The sequence below is a fragment of the Pocillopora damicornis genome, chromosome 10 (assembly GCF_964200805.1).
Source record: "Pocillopora damicornis chromosome 10, jaPocDami1.2, whole genome shotgun sequence".
Classification (NCBI taxonomy): domain Eukaryota; kingdom Metazoa; phylum Cnidaria; class Anthozoa; order Scleractinia; family Pocilloporidae; genus Pocillopora; species Pocillopora damicornis.
In genome coordinates, this window is record NC_142679.1 from 7,357,412 (window position 1) to 7,384,154 (window position 26,743).

A 26,743-nucleotide genomic window follows, 5' to 3' on the forward strand; every position below is an offset into this window, starting at 1 on the left:
ACTCTGACATCATTCTTAGCAACGCGACGCCATCTTGGAAAATTGTAAATGTCTTTGTAACCTGTGCCGAAAAAATGGAGGCGGATTTTGCGGCGGGACTGACAAGGATTTAATGAGAAATTGATTATTTATCCAGCTTTTATTTGCGAGTTAGATTTTTTCAGTTGTCGTGAATGCATTGCTGATGAATTACTTGGTGTTGCATTAAAAGTTTGCGTTTGTTTGAATCAAAGTTTACTGGAATCAAAATGTCCTCACATTTACGAGCTCGCAAGGGAAAAGCCTCTGTTTATCTCCAAAGAGGAATGAGCGACGAAATTAGCTATGAAGACGTGCTGCTTGCGCAGTGCATGGACGAAATCCAGAAGAGTCCCCCTGTTCGTAAAGAAAGGTAAGTTCAGAGATCGATGATTATGTAAATAAAATATTTAATAGTAGGTAAATGGATCCCAAAATCTCTAATTCATAGCGTTTAGTTACCTTCATAGTTGAGATTGTGTTTATGGCCACACAAAGTGGTTAAAGGTGATATGAATTGGTGATGAATGATGAATTATTCAACTTTACATTCTCCCTGATCTGAATTACAGAAACTAATTAGATTTAGTATAATTGCTCAGGTGATTAAAGAGATTCTCACACTTTTATTGGTTGAGGATGGCCATTGAGGATGGCTTCACATCTTGCTATAATCACCTCCTGTGAGATGATTATAGCAGTGGCACTGAATTTCAAATGACTGCCTTGCATTTTGTCAATGTTACCAAATAAGTGATAAATGTCATAGGTGACAATTCAATTCAAAAAGTTTTTTGTGTAACACTTTTCACAGGTAAGATATGAAGTTTTTGTGGATTAAATTAAATAAACCTGTAAAATCCTAAAGGAAACTGTCTGCCTATTTTAATACAATTAATAAAAACAATTGTAACAAAGTATGCCCAACTCTCTTTATGCACAGAATGATTTCAACAACAAAACAAATTTACAAGAGAATATGAAAGCATCTTAATAATCATACTTGCTTCAAGCTGAGTGAATAATTGCTGGATACACCTTTTTTATTTCATTTCCAAGGGAAGCAAAGTTGTCCCCGTATGCAGTATCAGCGCACTCACATAGCAGTACTCAGTTAAAGAGACCAAAGTCAGCCATATTGTCTGGTAAGGGAAAATCAAGGGGAAGTGCCGACCCCATAACCTTCCAAAGTACTCCTCAAACTGTGATTGGTTGGGCTGACAAAACTGATTGGACGATGACAGAGCGACGTCCAAAACAGCGTACACGCCCTGTGTCAGCTCCTGCTACCAGAACCAGGTGAAAATTTTCATGTTGAATTTCTTCATTTTTCAGGCCTTCTTCTTTGTTAAATTACAATTCAATTTCTTTTGTGATTGGGAAAATTTTCTCATCATTACATCCTTGAAGTTTTCTTTATTTCTTGAACATGATCAATGCTTAATGAAACTCTACCATACCTGTGTTAATACCGAATGCTTTTTTCCCTTTTCACTTTTTGTACTTAGGTCGAGCTCAGTCAGCTCTGGAACTTCATCATTTTCCAGAAGATCATCAGGTTAGCAAAACATGTTGGTATATGCAAACATTTTTAATATCAAGAATCCTCCCAAAGTATCTCTCTTTTTGTTTTGCTCTTTCTTTTAGTGTCTAGTTCAGCTAGTGGCAAGAAGACAAAACCATTGTACAAGAAAAAACCTCCACTTATTTGCATCAGAGCATTTCAGAATGGAAACAGGGATAACTATGCTAGAATTGCAGTTCCAGATCTTGCTCAGGTATGATGGTTAGCTTTTAGGATTTAGTATTAGTATTATTAGCTTAGTATTTATTTAAGTAATACTTATCTCTGTTGATTGATGACATATTAGACTTTCAATATTTGGAAATGTGTTCCTCTTTACAGCTCCTTGATGCCTGCACAGACAAATTGGGACTTGTGTCTGCAGCAAGGAAGCTCTTTCTGTCCGATGGCACACCTGTAACTCATCCCAGACAGCTTTCACGGGATGTGGATGTTTATGTCTCCTGTGGAGAGGCTTTCAGAGATCCTTATGCTTCTATACTAGGTAGTGATAAGCTTTTCATTCCTTTGAAATTTAAAATTTTTCTAGAGCTTGAAAGGAGCAAAAACAAGTTATACTAGACCAATTTTTGGGTGTCATGAACCTACACCTGAAACATTGGATGAAAAGAAAAGAAAAGAAATTCTAATGAAAATGAGTTTGTTTGCAAGCAAACTAGAAAATTGTTTTCATCATTTTATCTTAGGCTTTGCTTTTTCCATCGTTTGAAATCAGAGGCTTTGGATAATTCATAAATGGCCGATGGTCTGTGAGGATCCAGCTAGATTAATACGCATGCAAACTATTAAGATGGCTGGTTAAGATTGAATATCCCATTAAATGCTGTTACTACTGTTTCACAGACATAACCAGTTCAATTCCTATAATCTTAAGTCATAAATGTTTTTCTGTGCATTTCATTCCATTTTATCAATAGACAGAGAAGAGCTACGCAGGTCTGCTTCTTGGACACTGAGTGGAATAGTTCTACCAGAGGATCGCTCCAGAGGCCGCACAAAGCCATCTCTGTCCAAGAGAATGCAATCACTTGTGGAAAGTCAAAAGAGAAGAATATTGGTGTTCAGGAATGGCGAGAGCTCTGAAGGAGTGGAAATAATTGCCGGTAGATTTGATGAGGTACGAAATTTTGGTCAAATCTTTGACAAAAGCCTCAAACATAACTGATTAGGAGCAGCCTTGTTTGAGCTCTAACAGGACTGAAAATATGTCATGCTTGTAATCAGACAGTGTGACACACTGTTAACCCATTGTACCAGTGCATTGGATGGTCAAAGTCATTGATGCATGCTATCAATATAGAGAGTATTTTTTCTTGGAAAAGAGTCAACTGTTATGTTTTTATTTTTTTAAAAACATTTAACTGCAAATTAGCTCTTTTCTAATAGACTTATGTTGTGTTTTTCATTTATTGGGAACAAGTCTTTGTGTTGTCCAATTCTATCAATAACTAGACTCCACTCAGTCTTATTACCTTTATTGATCATACTGATGACCAATCATCAGTAATTGGGATCCTGCTTGTTGTTCACTCTTAATCACCCATGCTAACTGACTGAACTGGAATCCACTTGGTACTCCTTGTTAGACTACATTTAATATATTTTTATTCTCAGTTCTTGGATGACTGTACAAAGAAGTTAAACCTGGAGTCTGGGGCTCGATTATTGTTTGACTGGCAAGGAAAGGAAATCAAGAGCTTCTCAGAAGGTTGGTTGCTGATGAAATTCCAATTCTGATTAAAATTTTACCCCAGAGCCATCTTGTCATGTTTGGAGGCTAAGTGCCATTAAGATCAGGTTTTATGCTTTAAAGAGATATTAAACTGGTATTTGTAGGGTTATTATCAGTTTGTACATATTGTTTTTAGAGATATATGTGATCCAATAACTTTCTTATCATCCTTTTCGTAGTCCCAGTACTGGACAGAGTTCTTCAGCCATCAGTCAGTGTTATTTTAGGACCAGTTTGGGTGACCAGAGGAGGGGAGCGATTCAGTCCCAAAGGAGCTTATCATTTTATCACAACACTATTGCTGAGTACTAAGGACAGATTAAAACAAAGCAAAACTTACAAGCTTGAGGTAAGAAAAATACTTTCACAACCAAACAGTTTTTTGTGTATTATTAGTACCGTAACAATATTTCTTAGCAGCTTTTTTCTGTAACTTTGATGAAGCATATACAGAGCAATTTAACACTAGTGAACCATGAATATTTAGTTTATATACAGTGACTAAGCAATAGTATTTGTTTACCATTGGAGACTGCAAGAGTAAGGTAATTTCTAACAGTAACTGATCACATTATTTTCTGGGTTTTTTTTTATTTAATAATATCTAATTGTGGAATTGTTTCAACAGCTTGAAAAAAGTCTGAAGGATGAAGAAGTTGTCTCCAAAGAAATAATGGCCATGAGTGAAGCAGAGATTGAAAATGAAATCAAAGAGGCAAGGCTTACTGATTTTGAAAGTTATGACTTTTGACTGACTGTTGAGACCCTGTTTTGGTAACTTTTAAAAAGTTGGTTGTAATATATAGGAATGTAGCACAGGGGTGGGGGGAGGGGGGTGTCCTTATCATGTTTCAGGCTCGAATTTCAGGAAAATTCAAGTGTCTTATGGACATTAAACAGCATTCACATGTAGTGAATTTAAAGAGGAGACTTCAAATCTTGAGGCGTTTCACAAAATGATAGAAGAAACTCATGGGTCATGTAGAGACAAATAATTATTATGCTTCATACTGGTGGAAAAATTCGTGAATCATGCTCCCCTTTCTGTTCAGTTTGTGTGTCACATATAAATTTTTGCCTTAACCTGGGGTCTTGTATAAACCCTTGGCAACCATTATTTGGTTAGTGAACACTTAACATAAGAGGCCTACATTGCTGGAACTTAACCTGGTCTCCTAGTCGTGAAGCAGTAAGAAACTGCCATTACCTCAGAGTGGGATGTCAGACCATTACAGACTCTCAGCATCCTTTCAGGTTTCCCTGGCCTGACAGTTGGGTGAAAGCAGTTTATACTCCTGGGTTGAGAGAGGAAATGTAAGAGTAAAGGATCTTACCTCATAGAAATAACATAAAAAAATAACACCTTAAAATGGCCGGGTCTAATGAGGCCAGACCATTAAAGGCTACAATTCTGATGCAGTTAGTGTCAGGCCTTGACAACCCCCATGTATTATATGATACAAAGCTTGTACACAATATGAGTTTTCTTATGAAATTAATCTTTAATTAATAGTCATGCTGAGTCTCATTATATGATATCTCCCTTAAAGGTTGACCAGCACATTACAGACTTGTCAAGTGTGATACCAACACTACAATCTCATCTGGGTTTGGTGGAAGCAGCATCACGTGAAGAGGTGTCAGCAGGATTGGAAAACTACAGATATCAGCACTTGTCACAAATTGCCCCTGAGAGCAGATTGTTGGGAAAACAGGGTCTAAAACTAAAGGTGAACTACTGGTTGGATAAATTTAATAACAAATGTACTATTAGTTAGTTGAAGTCACATAACATCATTTGTAGCACAATATAGCTGACAAGCCCAATTTGTTCAAAGGGTGGATAATGCTATCCACTGGATTTTTATTAATTTGGTGGATTTTGCAGTACTTTTTATTTAGTTTAACACATAAGTTATCTGTTGGATAGCATTATCTGCCCTTTGAACACTTGGGCTTAAAACCATAACCATGCTGATTTTTGTTATTTTTTTATTTACTTAAAGAAATAATTCTATTTGTATTTCATCTTTTGGTTTTTGTTGATGATTCTTTTTTTCTCATGATTAGGTGTATGAAAATGGTTCTGCAGATGGTGGAGTGATAGTTTACTTCAATTTACATGAGGCAGAGAAAGGAATCCAGGGAGATAAGGCACAGTTAATGCATCGCTTTCTTGACACTTGTACCAGCAGTCAGAAGGTGTCAGACAGCAGCAGTGGGCCAGCTGGCAGGAGGATTGCTAAAAGGGTGTACACTAGGGAAGGAGAGGAGATCACTGATGTGCATGACTTGGTGTATGATCAACAGATATGGCTGTCATATGGAGAGGACTTTAAGCCACCTCATGGTATATTTTAAGAAAGATTCATTTTCAAAGAAACTCATGTCTTGCGAGTAAAACAACTGGAGTTGTAGAATACTAACTCTGATAGTGTAGTATGATCATTCAGGTGAGTGTAGTCCTGAGAAGGACTGTTGTCAGTGGTGGTGACTGATGTTTTGAAAATCTGAGGGGAACTCATCATCAGAGTCAAGAGACTCTGGCTCTGGTTTAACTCTGATGATGACTTCCGCTCAGGTTGTTGAAACATCAGCCACCACCATCAACAACAGTCCTACCGAGGACTACACTCACTAGGGTGATCAGACTACACTATCTCATGTTACCCAGGTTCAAACCATTTATTGTCAGTGTTACATTCAATACTAACACTGTTGTCAGTGTCACATTCTTGATTATTAATTAACCACTATGTTACAAGCCATAGCCCATTACCAGAGCAAAGTGCTACTGATATAAGATGGAGAGTCAGTAGCAATTGTTGACTTAATTTGAATTAAACAACCAAAATGTGTAACACCCCAAATAATTTTTCTTTAACCATTTCCACCCACTAAGCATTCATATCTCAACACTGTTTTGTTTACATTTCTTATGGTACTGAAAAGTAGAATTTGTTTGACAATTAGGAGCTTCTTGAATTTGTGATCATTAGCTTTATTGTGAAGACCTTGGAATTTGATTTAGTGGGAGAAATCAGAAGTCAGACACTAAAAGGGTTAAAAGGTTAACAATTTCTTGTAACTAGCTTACCAATTTATATAAACCAAGGGTTTCACATGAGGAATTGCTTTTTGTATCTGATATATAATTTCTTTGCATGTTCATGATTGTTTTGCAGTCTTTGTTCTTCAACTGTGCTTAGACAAAGCTACATGCTTATCACTGTGGGGAGAGAAGGAGATGGTTCAAAGAGAGAGTTTTGATGATGAAGGCAAAGGCAAGGAGAAAGCTTCACTGTGGAAAGCAGTGAATGGTTTTCCTTCAGGTAGCAAACGTCATCTTGTCAATCTGCTTAATCCTGGTAGTGAACTCTCACAAGCTCAAAATCTGCAGGTGGGTGCAAAATACCAGTCATCATAATCCATCAAATATTTTTTCTTGTGTGTTATTGGTCTAAATGCATCATGTGACTGAATATGCCTACCTAAAAACTTGAGAATATCTGAAAATCCTCAAAGCTCACAGTTTTCCTGATTGCATCTCGGAACTGATAATGTCAGCAGACAAATATCAGTGCATATTTTTGTGCTGAATAGAGGCTATTGTGTATTTAGCAAATTTTTTGAAACAAGTAAATTGCCAACTTTCCTAATTGGATAGTTCTTCTTAGATACCCCTGAATGGTGTAAATCACATGTCCTAAGGAACACTTTGACGATTAGGAGCTTCTTGAATTTGGGATCATTTGCTTTATTCTGAAGACCTTTGCATTTGATTTAGGCTGATAGTGTAAGGGGAAATTAGAATCAGGACAACTTTATTTTTATTCTAATTTTGGATTCTCAATCCAGTAATAAAACTGTGCTGTTAAGTTATAAAATGATTTTTATGTTTTATTTTTTTATATATATAACTGTCCATCAGATGATGCGTGTGGATGAGAATGGCTGTTTCCTGCAGTATAAAGAGAACGAGAACCTGGTGCTTTATCCAGAACTTTCTGTGACAGAAAAGAAGAAGAAAGGAGATAGAGTGTCATGGCTTCCTGATCCACAAGGATGGGTTGTAACACAGGTATAGTCCTATATTTATCAAAAGTATCTGTGGTATTTATCATGTGTGTAGAATAGGTCTTATTCTTTTCTTCCAAAACACACTCTTGAGATAATTTGTTAATGTTACATACCTATTGACTGAGTTAGATGGGGTTAACTGGTGATTTAAAGGATCTTAATTAACATTGCCGTTGGTCTGTATATCATGACCAAGTGCTAAATATTAGGGACCATAAGCAAACCAATGAGGATGTGGCAGAACAATAGCTCAGCAAGTGTGTTCTAAAACTTTGTACATCTCTTAGTCATAATTAATTTCTCTCCAAAACAACAATGTGAAATCACCAACATTTGCATGATCTTAGAAGAATTTTTGTTGGGAACTCAATGCAGCCCACATGTTATGCTGAAATTGAGGTGTGGCAACATGAGAGATGGTAAATGGGTCTAGCCATTTTCAAAAATCTAACTAAAAAACAGTCCATTTTTTTATCAATGTCTTCCTCAGTGTTGCCATCCTGATTGTCTAAGGCCCCCTATTTTTCCTCAAGGACCATCTTGACTTAGTCACTGCGCAGTTTATCACATGACCACTGTCCATTCATTGTCTTCTTCCCTGTTGAATTTTTAATTTCATTGTGCTTTTCTGGCCTGTCTGTGGTCACTGGGTATAGTCCTCCAGTTTTCTTCCCTCCAAAAAAACCAACATTCTCTGGAAACAGTAGACAAGAAGAGCCTCCTCATATATGGAGTGTCCACCGCTAAATCCCCTTTTTTTTCTTGATTTTCTTTATTATATTTTTATGATGAATCAATGTTAGTTTTTGCTTGTTGTGTGACGTGCTAGATATATCTTGGTAATTAGATCTTCACTTGTGGTCTACAATTGTTTTTCAGAGTGGTTTGATTCACAGTAAGGCCATGCCACAGCTAGTGTTGTCCAGGTCAGAACATGCCATCACTGTGACGTATGGAGATAAGGTTGTAGAAGGTTATCCTGTGGTAGTTTCAAAAAGGTGAGTATAAGTGAAAACATTTATTCATTGCTTTACTTGAAACTTGCCACACTCACAATGTGTAGCTCAAAGCTAAATGGTAGTACTGCCCAACTAGTTTCTGAGATTCGAATCCTATAGAAACCTCAATTTTATTTCTGGCTTATTTTCTGCAATTGGTTAAACTCCAGCACACCTGCAATGATTGTAGCTTTACTTGATTATTTTCAGCAGGTCAATTGGAATTTGTTTCGTTTAAAATTTTGACAAGGGTTTATAGTTAGTTTCAGTTTTATGATTTATTTGTTATTTTACCAGTAAGCTTATCCTATAGTTTTTCTTTGTCTTTAAATTTACTCCTTTTTTGTAAACAAAAATGCCAGGAATCCCAGTGATGTTAGTCAGCAGTGGGGATTCAGCCCTTCAGGACAGATCTACTCTCTCTCAAAACCAAGTCGTGTGTTGACATATATTGGAGATCATGAAGTTAAAGAAATTAGTTCAGATGAAAGGCCTTCAAATACCAGCCTAATAGAGCAAGAATCATCGTCTGGCTTAAGAAATTTAAATTTCATGGATGAAGCCAGATTTGGGGAGCAGATTTCCATCACAGAGGGTGCTAACATGGAGCTCAGTCCATCTCCATCTGATGGGACCGAGGAGAGGACTGAGGCAGGGCTTGAACAACTTAAAGACGAGTTTCTCGGTCAAAAATACTCAGTTGTGCTTTTGCCTAAAAAGCATGGCGATGGTACTCAAAGGTAAGATAAGAAAAAGGACTGTAATTTTACAGTAAGATGGAGTCAAATCACATGGAGCATCAATAATGCCTGATATTCATAATACTTTGAATGATGTATTTTTACTGCTGAGTTATTGTTTTATTTTTTCTTTATCATTTCTCATGATTTAGATGGGCTATTAAACAAGAAGATTTGTCCAATATTGGTCAGTGGAAATATTCAACTGTTTCTAATCCTGAGTGGAATAAGAGAGCACTGTCCTGGCCAGTTAATGAGGATGGAACCTGGAACACTGTATGTAAACAATAATGTTATCCCCTTGTTTTCATGTTAGATTTTCACAATACAACCATCCTATTGATCAGGCTTTCATCTAATGTATGTTAAAAAGGATATACATATTAAAAAATGCCAATTATAGCAGAGTTCTTCACTGTTTAGTAATTGAACCATGATATTGTTTTGTTTTTTAAGAAATTTATTGTTTGAATGATGCAATGGTACTTTCATTCAGGGAACATGGGACTTTGAAAAGGATTCTCTGAATTAAGGTGTCCCTTTAGAAAGAGTAACATAAACAAAGGTTAAAAACTGCTTTTCTTAGTGGAAGTTGGGTGCCTGAAACATCCAGGAGCTTCCACTTTTGGCAGCCAGCTCTTAGATGGAGACTTCTCCCATGGCTGGCAAATCCTGGCAACCCAGCCATGAGCTCCCTCACAGGAAAGGGAAACAGCGCCCATCACAGTGAATAAATACTGGAAAGAGGGAGGGAAGGGGTGGGGAAAACTGCCAAGACCACTCCTCACAATGGTGCAAGTTTATGCTCAAAGCACATGCAAGATGGCCTCAAATGAAGAGCACATGGAATTCCAACGCACGTGCATGTGCCAAAAAACCACTGACTACTAAAGAACACTGATGCTCTTTGGTGTTAACTCTGTTAAACTGCATTTATAGGATAATTTCTTTACCTAAATCAAAGTTGGGGTCTCTTGTCTTAGCCCTTTCGCTCCCAAGAACTCATTTGTAATTCTCCTTACTGTCTGCCATACAATTCTTGTGATGCTAGTTCAGAGAATTTGGTATTGAATCAACTAGTAATTTCCTTATTGATATTTTTATTCATTCTCACCACTTGTCTGCATGATGTTGTATTGAAATTGTGAGGAGAAATTCTGTCTTGGTCACTCATGGGAAATAAAAGAGAGGTTTCACTTGAGATCAACAATTTGACTTAATTTGCTTTTTGTTAATGTTGCTTTACCACAGGATTTCACTTGGCCTATGGAAGGTTTCCTGTTACCTTTTGCTCCACCAGTCAAAAAGGCCTCACAAAAGACGGTTATTACAGCAGGTACAGTAAGACATCAGCATCTTAATGTTTTTCAAACATGTTAACCATGAAAAGTCATTCATATAGTTACAGAATGTCCTTGAGGGAAACTTGTATTGCGATTAATTAACATGATCACTCATTATCAGTGCTTATATATGTGTGTAACTTGGATCTTGAAATAAATGTCTTTCTCTCTGCAGTTTGTTTGTATAATTATATTAAACCCTTAAACCCCCAAGATCTGATTCTTAATTTTTCCCTCTAGCTGCTACACATTTACTTGTGGATTAGTTAAAAGAATTTGGTGTTAAATCAAGATGACAACGTCTACCTGATAAATCTGAGTATTCTCGTTAGCTTTTTGCTGGATAATGTATGAATTATTACTTCTTTACCTTTTTTTTTTTTATTTAAGAACTTGTTAGTATATTTATATTGATGAAACAAATTTTGATTTTACTCTAAAAATCCCTCTTGGATAAAAATTTGTATACAATTTTCTTCATTTACCAGCAAACCTCAGCAAATTTGTGTTAATTTTCTTGTGATCAGGAAAGGGTTAAATAAAATTTGAATTTTTGCCTTAGCTTTAGTTAATCCTAAGTTTTGCCAAAATTTGTCCTTAGAATTTGGTAGAAGAATTAATGTTTGTGTTACTCTAAATAAAAGTGAATGAGTTACTAACCTGCACAGATATTAATAACAGAGCCAAATATATTATGTTCAGTCAATTTGCAAGCATCTGTTTAGCAGGTGCCTTTGATGACATATTGACATTTAAAGCCTGATGTAAATTATTAATCGCTTGGTGATTTTTGCATATATGTTGATCTGTATGTTACAAGCCTGTCAAAGTGAAATTAAGAAATTTTCTTAACTAAATTGAATGTTAGTTTTTTAAAAAAATTGTTTTCCGAGGTTGCTACATGAGAAAAAACGAAACACAAGATTTAATATTCATTATGGTGTTCTTATGGGAATGTTTTGCCAACTGTTGTTTTAAAACAGTATATTGTTTGGCTCCATCAGTTAAATAAGGCAAATTCTTGTCAGATATGCGTAAGTACTTAACAATTCTTTCCAGTATCTGTCTTGAAGATTACTTAAAACTGCCTCAGTTGAGATATACAATGTAAATGTTTGTATTTAACTAAGTCTTTGATAAATTGCTTTAATACCAAGTCATGAAAAATTTTTAATTTTCAGGACTCATCCCATATTTATAACAAATGCTTGACAGATTTTCTGTTAGAAGTTATTGTCAAATGTTAATAAAATTGTGTAGCAGGAAATAGAAACCCATAGAAATTGATTTTATAGTTTGTAGTATTGGACTTTTACTCATTAACTAGCAGTGTTCTTAACAGGGTATTTATTTTGCAGGGTTTGATTGTGATGACTCTTCTCTTTATGTTTCAGTCTATTCCTCTAATTTTCTTTTGTGTGGATCCTTTAATTTGTTGTTGTTATTATTATTATTATTATTATTATTATTATTATTATTATCATTATTATTATTATTATTATTTCAGGGACCCCAGCCAGATTACGAGTGTTGAAAAATGGGGAATCAGATCACAGCAGAGCTGTTACAGTTGTTGGTCCTGACTTGACAAACGTGAGTTTCTTAATCAGTTATAATTAACCTGTAAGAGTGACCAGCAGCTAATTTCTCTTTGCATTATCACCCCTGAATCAAACATGAAGGTCATGAGAATAACAGAAATGATGACTAACTAAAGAAGCTCTTGATTGTTAAACAAATTCTCCTTCTCAGCACCTTAGGAAATGTATAGAGAGGAGTATGGAGAATATGCATACTGATGTTAGGGTTTAAATAGGTACTAGGCAAAGTGCTACAACACCTGACTTGAAACAGAGTAAAGAGAGACCATTCCTCAGTTTACTCACCTAGTTTTGCTTCATCTGAATTCTCCTTAATTCTGTTACCTTTGAAATACTGTTTTCCTCCAATTTTTTATCTACCTGTTGCCTCTGGCCCCTAGCTCCTTAATTCTGTTACCTTTGAAATACTGTTTTCCTCCAAATTTTGATCTACCTGTTGCCTCTGGCCCCTAGCTCCTTAATTCTGTTACCTTTGAAATACTGTTTTCCTCCAATTTTTGATCTACCTGTTGCCTCTGGCCCCTAGCTCCTTAATTCTGTTACCTTTGAAATACTGTTTCCTCCAAATTTTGATCTACCTGTTGCCTCTGGCCCCTAGCTCCTTAATTCTGTTACCTTTGAAATACTGTTTTCCTCCAATTTTTGATCTACCTGTTGCCTCTGGCCCCTAGCCCCTTAATTCTGTTACCTTGGAAATACTGTTTTCCTCCAAATTTTGATCTACCTGTTGCCTCTGGCCCCTAGCCCCTTAATTCTGTTACCTTTGAAATACTGTTTTCCTCCAAATTTTGATCTACCTGTTGCCTCTGGCCCCTTATACCAGTCATAGTGGTACCAGTGTTAGTAAGATTTTATGTTGGCCTTTTTTTCAGATGCTACATGATGTTAATGGCACGAGTCCAAAAAGCCCTTTGAAAAAACAAAAAAGGTGAATTTGTTTAAGCTAAATATTGCTCCATTAATAATAATAGTAATATAGTAATCATGAAATTAATCGACCACTCCCCCAATGGGGCTTTCCAGTACTTATATAGACGAATGAACTTTGTAAGTGAACATATCGTTTAAAAATCCCAACACTAAAAGGAAACTTTAACTGTAACATATAATTGATGACCCTGGAGTCATAACAAATATTGAGAGTATGTCCATGTGTTACTTGTTGTTTTTGCCCGGTAGGATATTAAAAGAGAAATGCCTCATTTGTGCTTTACTCTTGTTGACCTCTCCTTTAGAGTTTGCAACAAATTAAACCTGGGACCCATATGAGTGACTAGCATCTAATTTCTCCTTACGCTGTCGCCCCCGAATCACACTTGAAGGACAGGAGAATGAAGGAAATGAATACAAGCTAAGGAAGCTCCTGATGGTCAAACAAATTCTCCATGTCAGCACCTTAAGAAATGTATAGGGAACAGTTTGGAGAATATGCATATGTTAGGGTTTAGAGGTTAAACAAATCTCTTCACTTTGTGTGTCTGTGTTTCAGGCGAGCGACTTTGAGCAAACATGAACATGCTGGTGAAGACTCAGCTGGTTCCTGTCATCCACGTGATCACAAGCAACTTGAACTGGATCTTGTATGTCTTATAGATTTCTTTAATCAGAAAGAACTTCAATGTTGTTCCAGTCTTGATGAAAATCTCAAACCCAGTCGTCAGACCAAACAAGCTGATACAAGCACTGGATAAAGATCTAAGATTTTTATCTTAGACAAGATAAAGTGTGGTGTATTTTCATTAGTGTCTTTCTTGATTTCCCATTATCTTGGTGACAATTGTGTTTTGCTTCTATGGCCAGTCGGACCATACTAATATAAATTTTTTCCAAAGTTGAAGGAAAAGACGTGTGGGTGGTCAAAGCCACCTTAAATTGTTTTCAATTTCTTGGGTGACGCTAACCAAATAATTTTATTTCACACTTCACAACCCTTACATTTTGAGACGCTGGTTATTTTATGACAAACAACAATAAAGGACTTTGCGCTCAAGCTAAAACACATATACTAATTCTTAGCCACAACCACTCAACAGTTTCTCGATAGATGTACTGAAGCAGTTGGTTTGCCGTTTGCTGCTCGAAGACTTTACACTGAAGACGGCAAAGAAGTTGCTCGTTTATCAGAGCTGGAGAGAAATCAACTTGTGTACGTCACGTGTGGTGAACCCTGGAGTGATCCACAGCTGTCTTACTCTGAGCAACAGAGGAGAGCAGTGCTTGCAAACTTAGCTGCTGATATCTCTCACATTAGACAGTACTGTGCCTTAAGGGAACCTTCAGGTATACTTGCTTTTCTTACTCAGCCTGAAACGCAGGCGTATTGTTAAATTCGGGTGCCAAAAATACGCCTGATCCGTTGTTAACATTTTTAAAAGTGGAGTGTCGTTGTAATTTTAAGAGTTCTAATCCATTTAAGCACAGAATATATCACTGGTTGCGTTAAGTAAAAAATAAGTGGGTGACACTCATCCTGGTAGCTTGGTGGGAAAATCTTTTCTAATTTCAGCCGTCCGCCTCCACCCTTCCCTCCCCCTCTTCGCTTGTGTATGTCCACCCCACATACCCTGAGGAGTTAATGTCTGAGGTTAGAGAGGTATTATTCAATAATATTTACTAAGCCTGATTAGATAAATGTGGTTATCACAACAACTGCATTGTTTTGTCAACATATTACGCCGAAAATGGTGCAATTATAGTACAAAATGCACGCGAGTAGCTCTATAAATAGATCTGATATAAATGTTGCTGTTATTTGCTGGTTGTTGGCTTTTGACAGACTTGGTCCTTCAAGTTGACGGAGCTGTTACCACTGGTTCTCGTGTGTGTGTCGTGAAATGTGCCCTGAGCTCTGATGAACGAGAAAAACTGGCTTCTGGCAAAAATGACGAAGAATTACCCATGGAAGAGGAAAGGTATTCTAGACTGAAAAAAACTTAGGTTCAAGGTTTGGTCTTGAAGCAAAAGGTGTCTAATATATCTAATGCATTTGCGTTTCACTGCCATTTCTCCTCTAGTCGTGAGGATATTTACAGCCATGCTTTAAATGCTCACGAAAGGTCTCACATCAGAGCTGAACAGCGCCTTAATTCCTTACGGTGGTCTTGGGAAAATGAAAAGACCCTAAAAGACGACCCATCAGTTGATGATAAGGATGATGACGACTTCGTCGATGAAGTGATGTTCTCTGATCGACAACTACAAAGAAAATTTAGGTATTCTATCATTCTCCTCAGTATTTTCGTATCTTCTATCATTCTCCTCAGTATTTTCGTATCTTCTATCATTCTCCTCAGTATTTTCGTATCTTCTATCATTCTCCTCAGTATTTTCGTATCTTCTATCATTCTCCTCAGTATTTTCGTATCTTCTATCATTCTCCTCAGTATTTTCGTATCTTCTATCATTCTCCTCAGTATTTTCGTATCTGTTAAATAAAAATATAATTTAGTAGGGGGAAAAAATCATTCTCGTCACACGTTTTTGATCCTTCTTTTGGTTTTGACTGTTGATGTTTAATTGTTCATTTAAACTGACAGTTAAATTTAAATAAGGCTTTTTTTTTCTTTTCTCTTAAAACTTTTAACCGAGGCATGTGAGTAACCACGCGAAACTTAATAAGAACATAGTAACATTAACTGAATCACAAGCGTGGAAAAACAAAAGAGTCACGCAAATCAGACTTTTCTGGCACAGACCCAGTGCATCGTGAAGGGATTGCCTCATGCTTTTAACAAATGTGTCGTGGAACCAAAAACACGTAATTGCATTCGAAAGAGCTTGACAAGGGTCAGCACAGAAATTTCAAATTGTGTCACGATTTGTGAAGGATGGTTAATAAATCTTGACGTTGTTCATGTTTAGCACGTTTCCCTGCCTTTTTTATATTTACAGTTTATATTTTTTATATTTTTTATATTTACAGTTTGTATTTTTTATATTTTTTATATTTACAGTTTATATATTTTATATTTTTTATATTTACAGTTTACATGTAAGTCATTCAAACAGATTTGTCGGGTATAGACATGATCAAGCCCCTTCACTCAATCTTCTTTTTACATTTCAGACGCCAGGTTCTCAAGACTCTCGATGCCAAGCCAGCAGACCCCTGTCAGCGACAGAGGTGGTCCTTAAACAATGATGGCTTCATCAGCCTTAAGGGAACCTCGTTGGTGTTAGGACTCGCTGATTCTTCTAATGAGGTACATTTCAGAGTTATCAACGTGGACACTTATAGAGGAAGTTGTTAAAATATCCTTTTTTCTCTTTAATGCGCGACAGAGGAACAATTTATCCAAGACAGGTACTCATCTAGAACACCTATTCAGTAAATTGTGCTTTATATTACATACTCAGTTCATTAACTCTTTAACTCCCAAGACCAGTTTACTAATTCTCCTCTCTGGCTGTAATATGTTTCCTTGTAAATTAGTTACGAGAATTTGGTGGTAGATCAAGATTACATTTCTACCTGATTTTGAGTATTCTTATCACCTTTTTGTTGGATATGGATATTATGGGGAGAATTTACATGTATATCACTTCTAGAAGTTCAAGGGTTAAAACATGTCTTGTCACAACGCAGACTATTGATAAATGACTGTAAATATATGGAAATCACATATGTGAACCGCGGTTTAAGAATCGAATATGGAAGCAATCCTCGCAGTTATGAACACTACTTAAGTAGTAGTGAAAATGAGGCCTTTTTTCATTATTACGTACGTTGTGTTTATGGCTGCAAGGATCGCTTCCACAGACTATTAAGTCACAATGAGATCATTCGCATAAGGTCAAGCCCTTATCAACCATCACGTGTAGAAATTTAGAGCGGATGATCGAATCATTTCAGAGCAAATTTGAAGTGTCTATCCGGGATTGCTTCGGTTTTACTAAACTTTGCTCTATGATTGGTCCAGAAAAATCGCGCCACTTTCTCAACCAATCAGACGCGTTTCAAGCAGTTTGCTTGTTTTCACTTTGACTTCTTATTTGCTACGGAGAATATAAACCTTTGTTCTGATTGGTAGCTGGGATGACTTTGGTTTTGGTTTTTCGACACTCATTGAAAACTGCTCTTGTATAAATCTACCAGTCTGTCAAAACTTAACTAAACAGGTTCGTGTTCAAACAGCTCACGCCACCTGCTATTTAATGTACTCACTGTTTAGCTCAGAATAGATAGCGAGCTGTGGTATCCAATCAGGTTGCTGCTTTTGTGACAGAGCGCTTGTATGTCGGTACGATATAGTACATACATGTAGCTTGGCTTGTGAAGCGATGATTTCTCCTATATCAGCCTGATAAAGGCAGAGCTATACATTAGCAGTGTTTCTAAATAGGTAATTTATTTGTTTACCTTTTGCTATCTTGAAGGGAAAATCTGAAGTTGTACTTTGTAAAAAGAAGTTGGAGGATTTTACTCAGAGATGGGTTGTTGCTGAAGATGGGTAAGCTTAAGTACCTTATAAATTTTGAAATTTTTGTTTTTGATACATCAAATTATGTTTTCAGTCATTGTTGTGGTTTGTTTCAGTTCCATATACCAGCGCTCCAACCAGCAGCTTGTGTTAACAGTTACCACCCCTCCTCTGGCGAACGATCCATTCACCCTAGACTACTCCCCAGAGCAAGGTTTTGAAGGAGCAGCAGTTATTGTAGCACATCGTAAGGGCTGCGCCAATGGGAATGCCAGTCAGTTGTGGAGATATGATCCTATAACTGGATTTATAGAGGCTTTTTCTGCAGATACTACGAACAGAGGTACGGTTAATTTAATTTGATCAAACGGACAACAGCTGTATCTCAATGAAGCCAACTGTATCACGACGCTTGAGTAGCGCAGGAAACGTGATGGATGATACCAACTCGTTGATAGTTTTGATTTTGGCGCCGTTATTTGCAACGGGATCAATCCTAGTCGGCCGCGCGCCAATTTCTCGTGCAAAGTTGTAAAGGATAACATGAGAAATAACAGTTTTCATACCAAATATGAGAAAAAAGTATTGTTACTTTCATGTCAAAATCTGTCAACGGAAACAAAAAGTAGAGGAAAGGAAAACTCGAAACTTTCGTACACAAAGCGGATTTCACGTTGATTTACCATTTTATTTCGGGCCCTACCAAAAAGATACCGTTTCCAAACACTGCGACGTACTCGCTTGTGTGGAAACTTGGTTTGTCAGCCTGAAAGTACTCCAGCCTCTACAACTTTCGCTTGTCTTACTGCTATGTTGTTAGGGAGTATGATATGACAAACTGGGATAGTTTTGGACTCTTTGAACACTTAAATGATTACTGCCCTAGTTTAAAGTTTGATTCGACAACGCGATAACGTTTGGTGCAGACAAGTAATATGTTTTATTCGTGTTATGTTTCAGAAATTTCTGCTGCTAACAAGGCTAACGTGTGTACATTCGCTGTGCTGGGACCTCAACAAGTTCCTCAGCCTGTAAGTACATCCAAGGAGAAGACTCTTCTCTCTCTCTTCAATCTCACAATCATTTTTGGAAACTGAAAACGTTGTTAAATCATAAATTCGTTTGACGTTACTCAGCAATTCCGGTTGCAGGCTTACTAAAACATTTAGTGTACTATCACTGACCCATAAGAATTTCCTGGTATATAGGTACACAAAAATATCTTCAGGTTGCCTTTAAAGTGTATGGATTCAGACTCTGCAATGTTATTGAACCATAATTTATGTCCCAGGGCTATGTGTACATGTCTGGTACATCTAAGGAAACTTACCTGTGTGAAGCTTGCGGGAAGGTGTCGAGAGGGAGACATAAGCTACAGAGACTTCATCAGTATCACACAGGCTTTGCTTGTGCGTTAGGAACAGGTTTGTTTTAAAACAACATATATTGTTTTTGATGATGTTTCCTATCCTTGAATTGCGAAAGATGTAGTTAACGCAGGGGACCCGCCGCAAGCAGTTTCTGTTCCGTTCGTTTCTCCTTGAGTACCATATTTCTCTAAAGTCATTTAAGCCTGATTTTCATTTGTGGAGAAAATCCTAGACGATCGGCAATTTCACTGTTTTCCGACCGTCCCAGATTTTACCACTATATCTGGAGATCGTAAGACGTCTGTCCTCGCGGATTCTTCCGATATTGAATTTTATTTATGACACGGGGGTATTGGAACTAAGCATCTGAAGGACATGGTAGCGGGCTGAACTATCGTCAACCTCCTCGACAATGAATGATCGCAGATCATAGCAGAAGTCTGAGACGCGTCGGGAAAATAGAAACGTTCCCGATTTTTCCGATTTGTCGCCGACCATCCTGGACAGTCGGGTATCTATGATTTCGAGTTTTCATTTCACGGAAAATCTGGCATTGTTGGGAAACAGTGAAATTGCCGACCGTCTTGGATTTTCCCTACATATGAAAACCAGGCATTGTTACAGAAGTCGCAGGTACTGTAATCAACGACCGACGTGGCGATAGAACTGTTCTTATCGTTCTCTACTGCTTCCTTTCTCTTTTCGGTGACCAGCCAAAAGTAAAGGATTTTTCTAAAAATGTTTTTCTCCTTTCTTTCAGCACAAGAGAAAGGGTTGAGGCTGAGCAGTTCTTTCAAGTGCTTGAACAGCAAGGTAAAACAGAAAAAACATTGTGCTTTAATTAACAAATAGAGAAGCCTTGACTGTGCTCTGTTCTGTTATAAAGCACGGAGGAAGCGGTTAGAGCACGAAAGAAGTGTAGGGAGAAACACGAGACGTAGTTTCTCCCCACTTCTTGAGTGACAGCTTTTGCTCAGCTCTATGCTCTATACTCTCATAGAGCAAGCTCTTTCAGCCAATGACAGCGCGCGTTATATCCGAACTTTATTATAAATAAAATTTAGTGGACATCGGTTCTTTGTATTGAGCGATAACAAATGTGTGTCATACTTCCTGTATCTTTTTTAACTTTATTGGACACCAGAGAATCGCGTTTCTGTAACGAAATATGGCCCACCTTGTGTTTGCCTTCAGCGATGTTCCGTTCCGTTACATTATGTTTTTTGTCGTTAACAGGTTGACCTATCGACTCTCGAAGCAGAAGCCACATTGGACTTGTGGGAACATCAACTTGGGAGACTCAGAAATGAAGGCAGTGTGCGGACCATTACTCGTGAGCTGCACATGGCTCAGAGTGTCCCTGCTGTCAGAATAAGGGCCTTCAAGAACGGCGAAGGAAGCAGGGGACATGGGGAGATTATTATTGGCTCCAGTATTCACGCGGTACGTTTTTAAGGGTGCCATCGTTTCAACCACTTAAATTACCTTCTCAAAAACATTTTGCCCTCGTTGCTCAAGGGGATTTAGCTCAAGTTGGTATTTTCCATTTCTTTGTGTTTATATTTTACTTCTCTCAGTCAAATTCTCTCTTTAATTTTGAGAAATATATTGTACATGCGCAACCTACAAATTTGCGGGTCAACCCCTTAACTCCCATGGGTGGTCAAGACAGAATTTCTCCCTACAATATCAATACAATGTCAAGCACACAAGTGATGAGAATTAAAAGAATATAAATGAGGGGATTATTACTTGATCTAATACCAAATTCTCAGAGCTAACATCATATGAATTTTTACGGCAGACAGTAAGGAGAATTACTAATAAGATCTTAAGAGTTAAGTGTAAGAAGTCAAGTTAAATTCTGCATTTCAAGTAAGAGTGCATCCCTAATTACTGAAATCATATGACAGTCTTCTTGAAGTGAACATTTCCTCCTTTCCCCAACTGCCTCCCTCAACGCACAGTTCCAGGTTTGTTATCTGCGTGAGGTGTTTATCTTCGAGCGCGACCAACAGCACGGCGCGGGCTATTTTCGACCACGTGTCTACCGGTTTTCGCGCGAGAAAAAAACCCGTTTTTTCTAGAAATAGCACGAACCTAATTTTTCCTGCCTTTGTTGATGTAGCTACTTGATCAGTGCACAGTTAGACTTGGATTGGCGTCAGCTGCCCGCCGCCTGTACACGTGTTGTGGGGAGCTGATCACTGATGTACAGCAGCTTATTAGACCATATGCTATGAGGAATGAGCAGGACAACGACACAGAAACACAACAACAGATTGCCAGCTTCGACAGCAAAGCTAACAAGGTTGGTTCTGTTCTCTAAATACTGGACAGCTAAAATTGATGCGATATGCAAACAGCAATTGGATCGTCAAGTAAGAGTGTAGTAAGTCAAAGTCATCTATGTTTGTGCAACTGGTAAATACAGTAAAGGGTTTCTCACAGATCAATTCCAATCTTCTTTTAAAGAATGGAAATGACGACATATTATCCCTTTTAAATACCTCTTACTAATCGGGTTTGAGGTCCGTTCAGTAAGTTGCAGACCGAGTTTTCTCTGCTCGGATTTATGGCCAAAGTGTGAAGCACGCGGGTCATAAATCCGATTTAGAGGTTACATTGTGAGGAGAAATCAGATGCTACTCGCTCTTAGGAGTCAAATGAATAATCAATTCTTGAAGAATTTTTAGCAGGATATCGATTGTTTTTTGGTGGTCGTTTGTAATTTGCAGATCCCTGAAGAACGATTGCTTCATAATGGTCATGCAGTAGACGTTGTGGAAGCAGAAAACCGCCCATTTTCCAAAACCAAGGGGTCAAGATTAACTGCTGCCGAAGAAAGAGAGAAAGAACTGCTAGAGACAGAAGCTTTTGACAAGTTGAACATCTCGGACGATGAACACGAAGATGACCAGTCCTCAGGGAATGTGACATTCCGAGTCAGTGAAGGCCGCACTGGTCCCGTGCCGATCATAAACGGTAAAGATCAACAAGACTTTCCCAGATGGGACGCTCGGTGGCCTATTGATGTCTGGGTATCCTGTGGTGAACCGTTTATGCCTTTGGAAGGTTTGTGCCATGTTCTCACTCAATGGACACAAGTATAAAAGCGCGTGCGCGAGGATGGCAGAAGTATCGCATACCGCTCTTGTTTCGCATCGCAACCGCCAAGCGTTGTTCGCTCACCATTTCGCCCGTCTTTGCTGACCGAGATAAGCGTTAATATTTTTATCTTTTTCTTTATACACGCTAAAAAATTCATTAGGCTACGACAAACAATGAACGCATTTATATCTATGCTGAAAATTACAAATTGCTTACTACAGTTTATATGTTAGCCAACTATTCACCAACTAAAAGCTTGTTTTTCATGAACGCCGCGTGTCTAATTTATAAATTTGAGATGTAGTAAGCGATTAAATTGACTTGGCGATTCTGTCTCTCTACGGTTACGAGTTAGACTGATCCAGAGGGCTGCACCAATGTAACTAAAACTATTATTGAGATAGTTTGTTCACTTGGAACGAGTCAGGCGCGTTCGGACTCGAAAGATGAGTCACTTATCTTTCGAGTCCGAACGTGCCTAACTCGTGGAACCTTTAGGCAGTAGTACTCCCTAAAGGTTCCAATCAGTGCACACTTCGAGTAAATTCAATTATTTTGACTTCTGTCAGAGGCTGATAAGCAGTATCTACTTTCGATGAAACATAGAGAGGAGAGAACCTGGGTACAAGCGTACCTTGACCAGGAGAAACACGTATTGCGACACATGCAGGGTAAGTAGACTGAAATTTATGGCCTATTTGAAAATATGGTGGGTCACATATGTTGCAAAATGGAACACTGCTATTGGTTAAGAAAGGTGTTTTTTTTGTGTTTAACTACCGTAAGGCGTTACGTTTCGCCTGACTCCGCAGATTTTGTTGAGTGAGTTCTTTATCATTGTTTTTTTTGTCCTTTTTTGTTGTTTTGTGGTCCTGTTTCTGTGGCATATTTTCTCACCGCAGTAAGTTTACTTACAGAATTACTCAGAGCTTTTTCCCTCGCAATGGTTTATTTTTGTATGCCTTCAAAGCTGTGGTTCTTTGCAAAGTTTGAGAAGTCCAGCAGATTTTGTCCTTGTGATTGTATCAACAAAGGGTCTCTAAACAGTTAATCGGATTAACAGACTAAAGTCCCTGAAAGATTTCGCGGTTGACTTTGACTAGAATACGAAATACTTGTGCGCCATGGCGATTGAGATTTTCCTGTCTATTTGTTGTCTTTAGGACGACGAATCAATGGAATTAGTCCTCCATCCTCTCCTAGGGGAAATGGACTGACAGTTGCATGGCACGAACCCACCAGGGCCGAGGAAAAAAAGGAAGAGGCCATCAATGAGCTCAAGGTTTGATGCCTGCCTACTCATCCCTTCATTTCCATCTTATTACACCCTGGAGTTGCATCCCAATCTATTTCCATTCGTTGTGCTTGCAGGGCAATGCGTGCGTTATGCCTGTGTAGTTAGACTGTATGCGTCATGTACGCTAGCTGTTGTAGTGCATTTCACCGAGTTAACTGTTGGTTTTTTTTTTGTATGAAAACGTATAAGCGATGGCTAGTTTGTTTCTTAAATTTTGTCATAGTTTTGATTAATTGGTTACTTAATTGACTTAGAGTCGTCCAATTCTACCTGTATTAATACTTGTAATAAGAAATCGGACTCCCGCTCCGCGGTCGACCGATTTTGTTTATTACACGTAAAACTACAGACTGAATTGAACTCCACTCAGTCCTATCACCAATTTTCAATTTTATTTTATCCTAAGAATCATTTACACGGAGTGAAATCGCGACAAAGTCAAAGTGAAGTTGTGTTGAGCAAAAGTGCAAAGGAATCCACACGGAGGCTTTACTCTAAACCAAAAACGGTACTGTACATACTGTCACGGGAGATTGACCTACTTATATTGATTTGTGAGCCTGAGTTAGTGTTCTTCGTTAGGAATTGAGGGATTCTTGTTGATCGCTTGTCTGGTCAGGCGCCGCTTTGAAGGAAACGAAAAGCGATTAAATCATTCAACCTGCATCGGAAATATTTGAATTACGTTTATTTCTTCCATTGTCCGTTTTGGTTTTTCTGTTCTTTGACCCTTCCGAATAAGTCACTTACTCTCCTAATTTATCATTTGTGTTTTTGTTTCTTTTTTCTCTGTCTATATCGTTTTTGTTTTCAAAATATAATTTAGTTTAGTTTTGAATTTATGCGATGTTCGAATTTTTATTTGATGCAGGTGAGAGTTAACGTGTTCCCAAATGGTGAGGGAAAGAAACGAAGTGTGGTTGCTTTTGGGGCCACCATGCAAGAGGTTTGTCTTTTTCCTTTTAAAATTTTTACTGCAAAGACTTGTCTTTTTCTCTTTTCTTATGCTTGTTTAGGAATTCAACGAACCGACCTCGAATGATATGCCGCCCCACTACCGTTATGACTTTATTCACTTTAATCTAAATTTTTTAGTTTACTTGATAATGACGTTCTGGAAACGTCGAAACGTCGTGTTATGCTTTATAATATTTTATCGCAGATTTTTATTGTCAAATACTTTACCAAATCTTTACTTATTCGAATCTAAATTTTGATAGGTTTATATGTTATCATGTGACTACCATGACTTCTCCACCTGTGAGGCTATCTTTGATTTGATTGGCGAAATGTTGGGAACACTAGTAAAAAGTGTTGATAAGCAGAAACTTGAGGTATAGACAGTGTCCCCATTAGAAAGACATTCTGCCGGAAACAAAATAAGGGCGAAGCAAGTTTAAAATAATGAAGGTAGAGTTTTAAGTCTTTAAGTTGAAGGAGCTCTAGTATAGCTTTATTAAAACACCGGTATGTTAATCCCTTTTTAACTCTTGCAATTATTTGTGATAATTGCTCAGTTGTTAGATGCAAGTACCGCTCGCCTGAATTTAAGTAGCGCTGCTAGAAGACTTTTTACACAGGATGGCGACGAGGTGAGAAAATCAGCATTGGTTTTCTTGAGTATTCTTTGTTTTTACACCTACCATAAGCGATTACTTGCTTGCTCTGAGGAAAAGATGATCCTCTTCATATCACCTAACCACATGAAGTTAAAAAAATTACGCCTTCATACACTGGCTTCTCTTCTCTCTCTATCTCTTTCTCGCGCATCCTTGCCGCGAGTTTCGTGAAGACAACTGGGCCCTTCCCACGAAGCTTAGCTTTGTAACACATCTGGTTACCGGTAAATTTTTTCTGTGATTTCAGATAACGAATTTCGACGAAATAGAAAGAGATCAGTATGTTTGTGTGAGCTGTGGTGAAGGATTTCTTCGCGCCAGAGGTGAGACTCGCGTGTTTCAGTCGTAACAGTGTTTTCAAACCTACCACTAAATTCATCCCTTCATTACCAACAGAAGTTTTCTCTCACTGGTCTTAAAACCGCTTTATTACCCGGCTCTGTTATCTTCTCAGATCGTCAGCATCGTCAAGAACTGAAAGCCACCTGGTCTCGTTTGAACAGACAGTCCGGTGGTACGGTGATACCTGGCGAGGGACCGGTGACAAGGAACAGCGTAAGTCTTCAGAAATGAAAGGGGTTATTAGTTGTTAAAGAATATGTTGTGCAGCGTTGGCGGGCGAGTGAAATAATCCATAAACTACTCTTGCTGAGGCACTTATTGTGTGTAAAATTTATTGGATATGTATGGGGAGAACTGTTACACCTTTCTACACCCCTGGATATGTTCTCCTACCGTTTAACATTACTTTGCTACTAAAGAACGATGTTTGTCACGAATGTGGGGACGAGCAAAAGTCTAGACCCAGACCTTCTGATTTCATAGTCAGATGCTCGACCAATTAGCTACAATGAACTTTTCGGTGAGCCAGGCAGTATACTTCACATCTCTTTGAGCAACTGCTTTCTTGTCAGTAGGAGCAATCGTCAGCTTGTAATACACTTTAACTTTATTGTGTCGTTGTCCATTTTAGGTAACATTTGACAACACAATCCTTGCCCTGCCTGCCCCAGTCTCTCCGCCGCCTCCGTCGCGTGTTCCACCGTCACCCACAAGACAGATGTCTGTTCATCGAATGTCCAGCCGCCATTGATGATTGATTGACGGTTGTCAAGCAACATACAAACCGTTTTGTACCATGAATACTGTTTGAGTGAAGTGTGAGATTAATTTTAAAAAATTGTATATTTCAAGAAGATATTTATTATGTAAAAATGGTACTGTTGTAAATAGGAAGATTAACAAAAAAATTCGCGTTATCCTTTCCTGCAGATGAATTTTAATTTTTTTACATTGATGTCATGCTTGGAATCGTGTAAAATTGCGTGATTGGTCGTGTTACCTCGTAACAAGAAACTGTTTGTTTAGCAGAGAATGGTTTTAGGTCATAGACATACACACAAGCAGAGTCGGTAGCTGCCTCGATCCTATGCTCATCCCAGCTTTACGGTGCCCTGGTTTGTTTTTTGTTGGTTGGGAATTAAATATTGTACGGGTTGATCTGAATAGCGTGATTAAGTTATTTCCATGTGAGTGCTGCTTTCTTTCTGCTGATGCAAAACATCGTGTCTTGTTCCAGATTATTAGTCTTTATAGAGACTTTTGAATTGCGTCGGCGGGCAAGTAATACAGTGGGTAAGAAATCTGTAGTTGATGTCTTGTCCATCGTATGTGGTCCTTGACTTATGATTAGTCAATGATATGCCACGTGACACAACCGACCTATCCCCTTAATGAGACCTTGTGCAAATGTGACAAGCATGTATTCAGTCAGAAGGGCGTTTTATTTCTAGAGATTCAATAAACGACTTTCTAGAGAACCAGCTGTG

The 26,743-nt window shown here is 38.0% G+C and overlaps 1 protein-coding gene across 1 annotated transcript; it reads left to right on the plus strand.

Moving 5' to 3' along the window:
• Positions 1–26,734, plus strand: LOC113673101 (doublecortin domain-containing protein 1). Its single transcript, XM_027189458.2, has 40 exons — positions 1–391; positions 1,078–1,317; positions 1,527–1,576; positions 1,666–1,796; positions 1,925–2,087; positions 2,521–2,720; positions 3,218–3,311; positions 3,515–3,684; positions 3,964–4,050; positions 4,886–5,065; positions 5,406–5,685; positions 6,521–6,735; positions 7,267–7,416; positions 8,295–8,413; positions 8,776–9,153; positions 9,306–9,429; positions 10,405–10,489; positions 12,004–12,089; positions 12,970–13,025; positions 13,587–13,677; positions 14,131–14,377; positions 14,874–15,009; positions 15,112–15,309; positions 16,164–16,299; positions 17,474–17,547; positions 17,634–17,860; positions 18,478–18,548; positions 18,809–18,941; positions 19,648–19,700; positions 20,124–20,330; positions 21,016–21,198; positions 21,626–21,962; positions 22,568–22,669; positions 23,162–23,280; positions 23,702–23,803; positions 24,167–24,241; positions 24,813–24,887; positions 25,162–25,237; positions 25,369–25,469; positions 25,888–26,734. The coding sequence occupies exons 1-40, from the start codon at positions 249–251 to the stop codon at positions 26,005–26,007; spliced, it is 5,814 nt and encodes a 1,937-aa protein (XP_027045259.2). The 5' UTR covers positions 1–248; the 3' UTR covers positions 26,008–26,734.
• Positions 26,735–26,743: the final 9 nt, after the last annotated feature.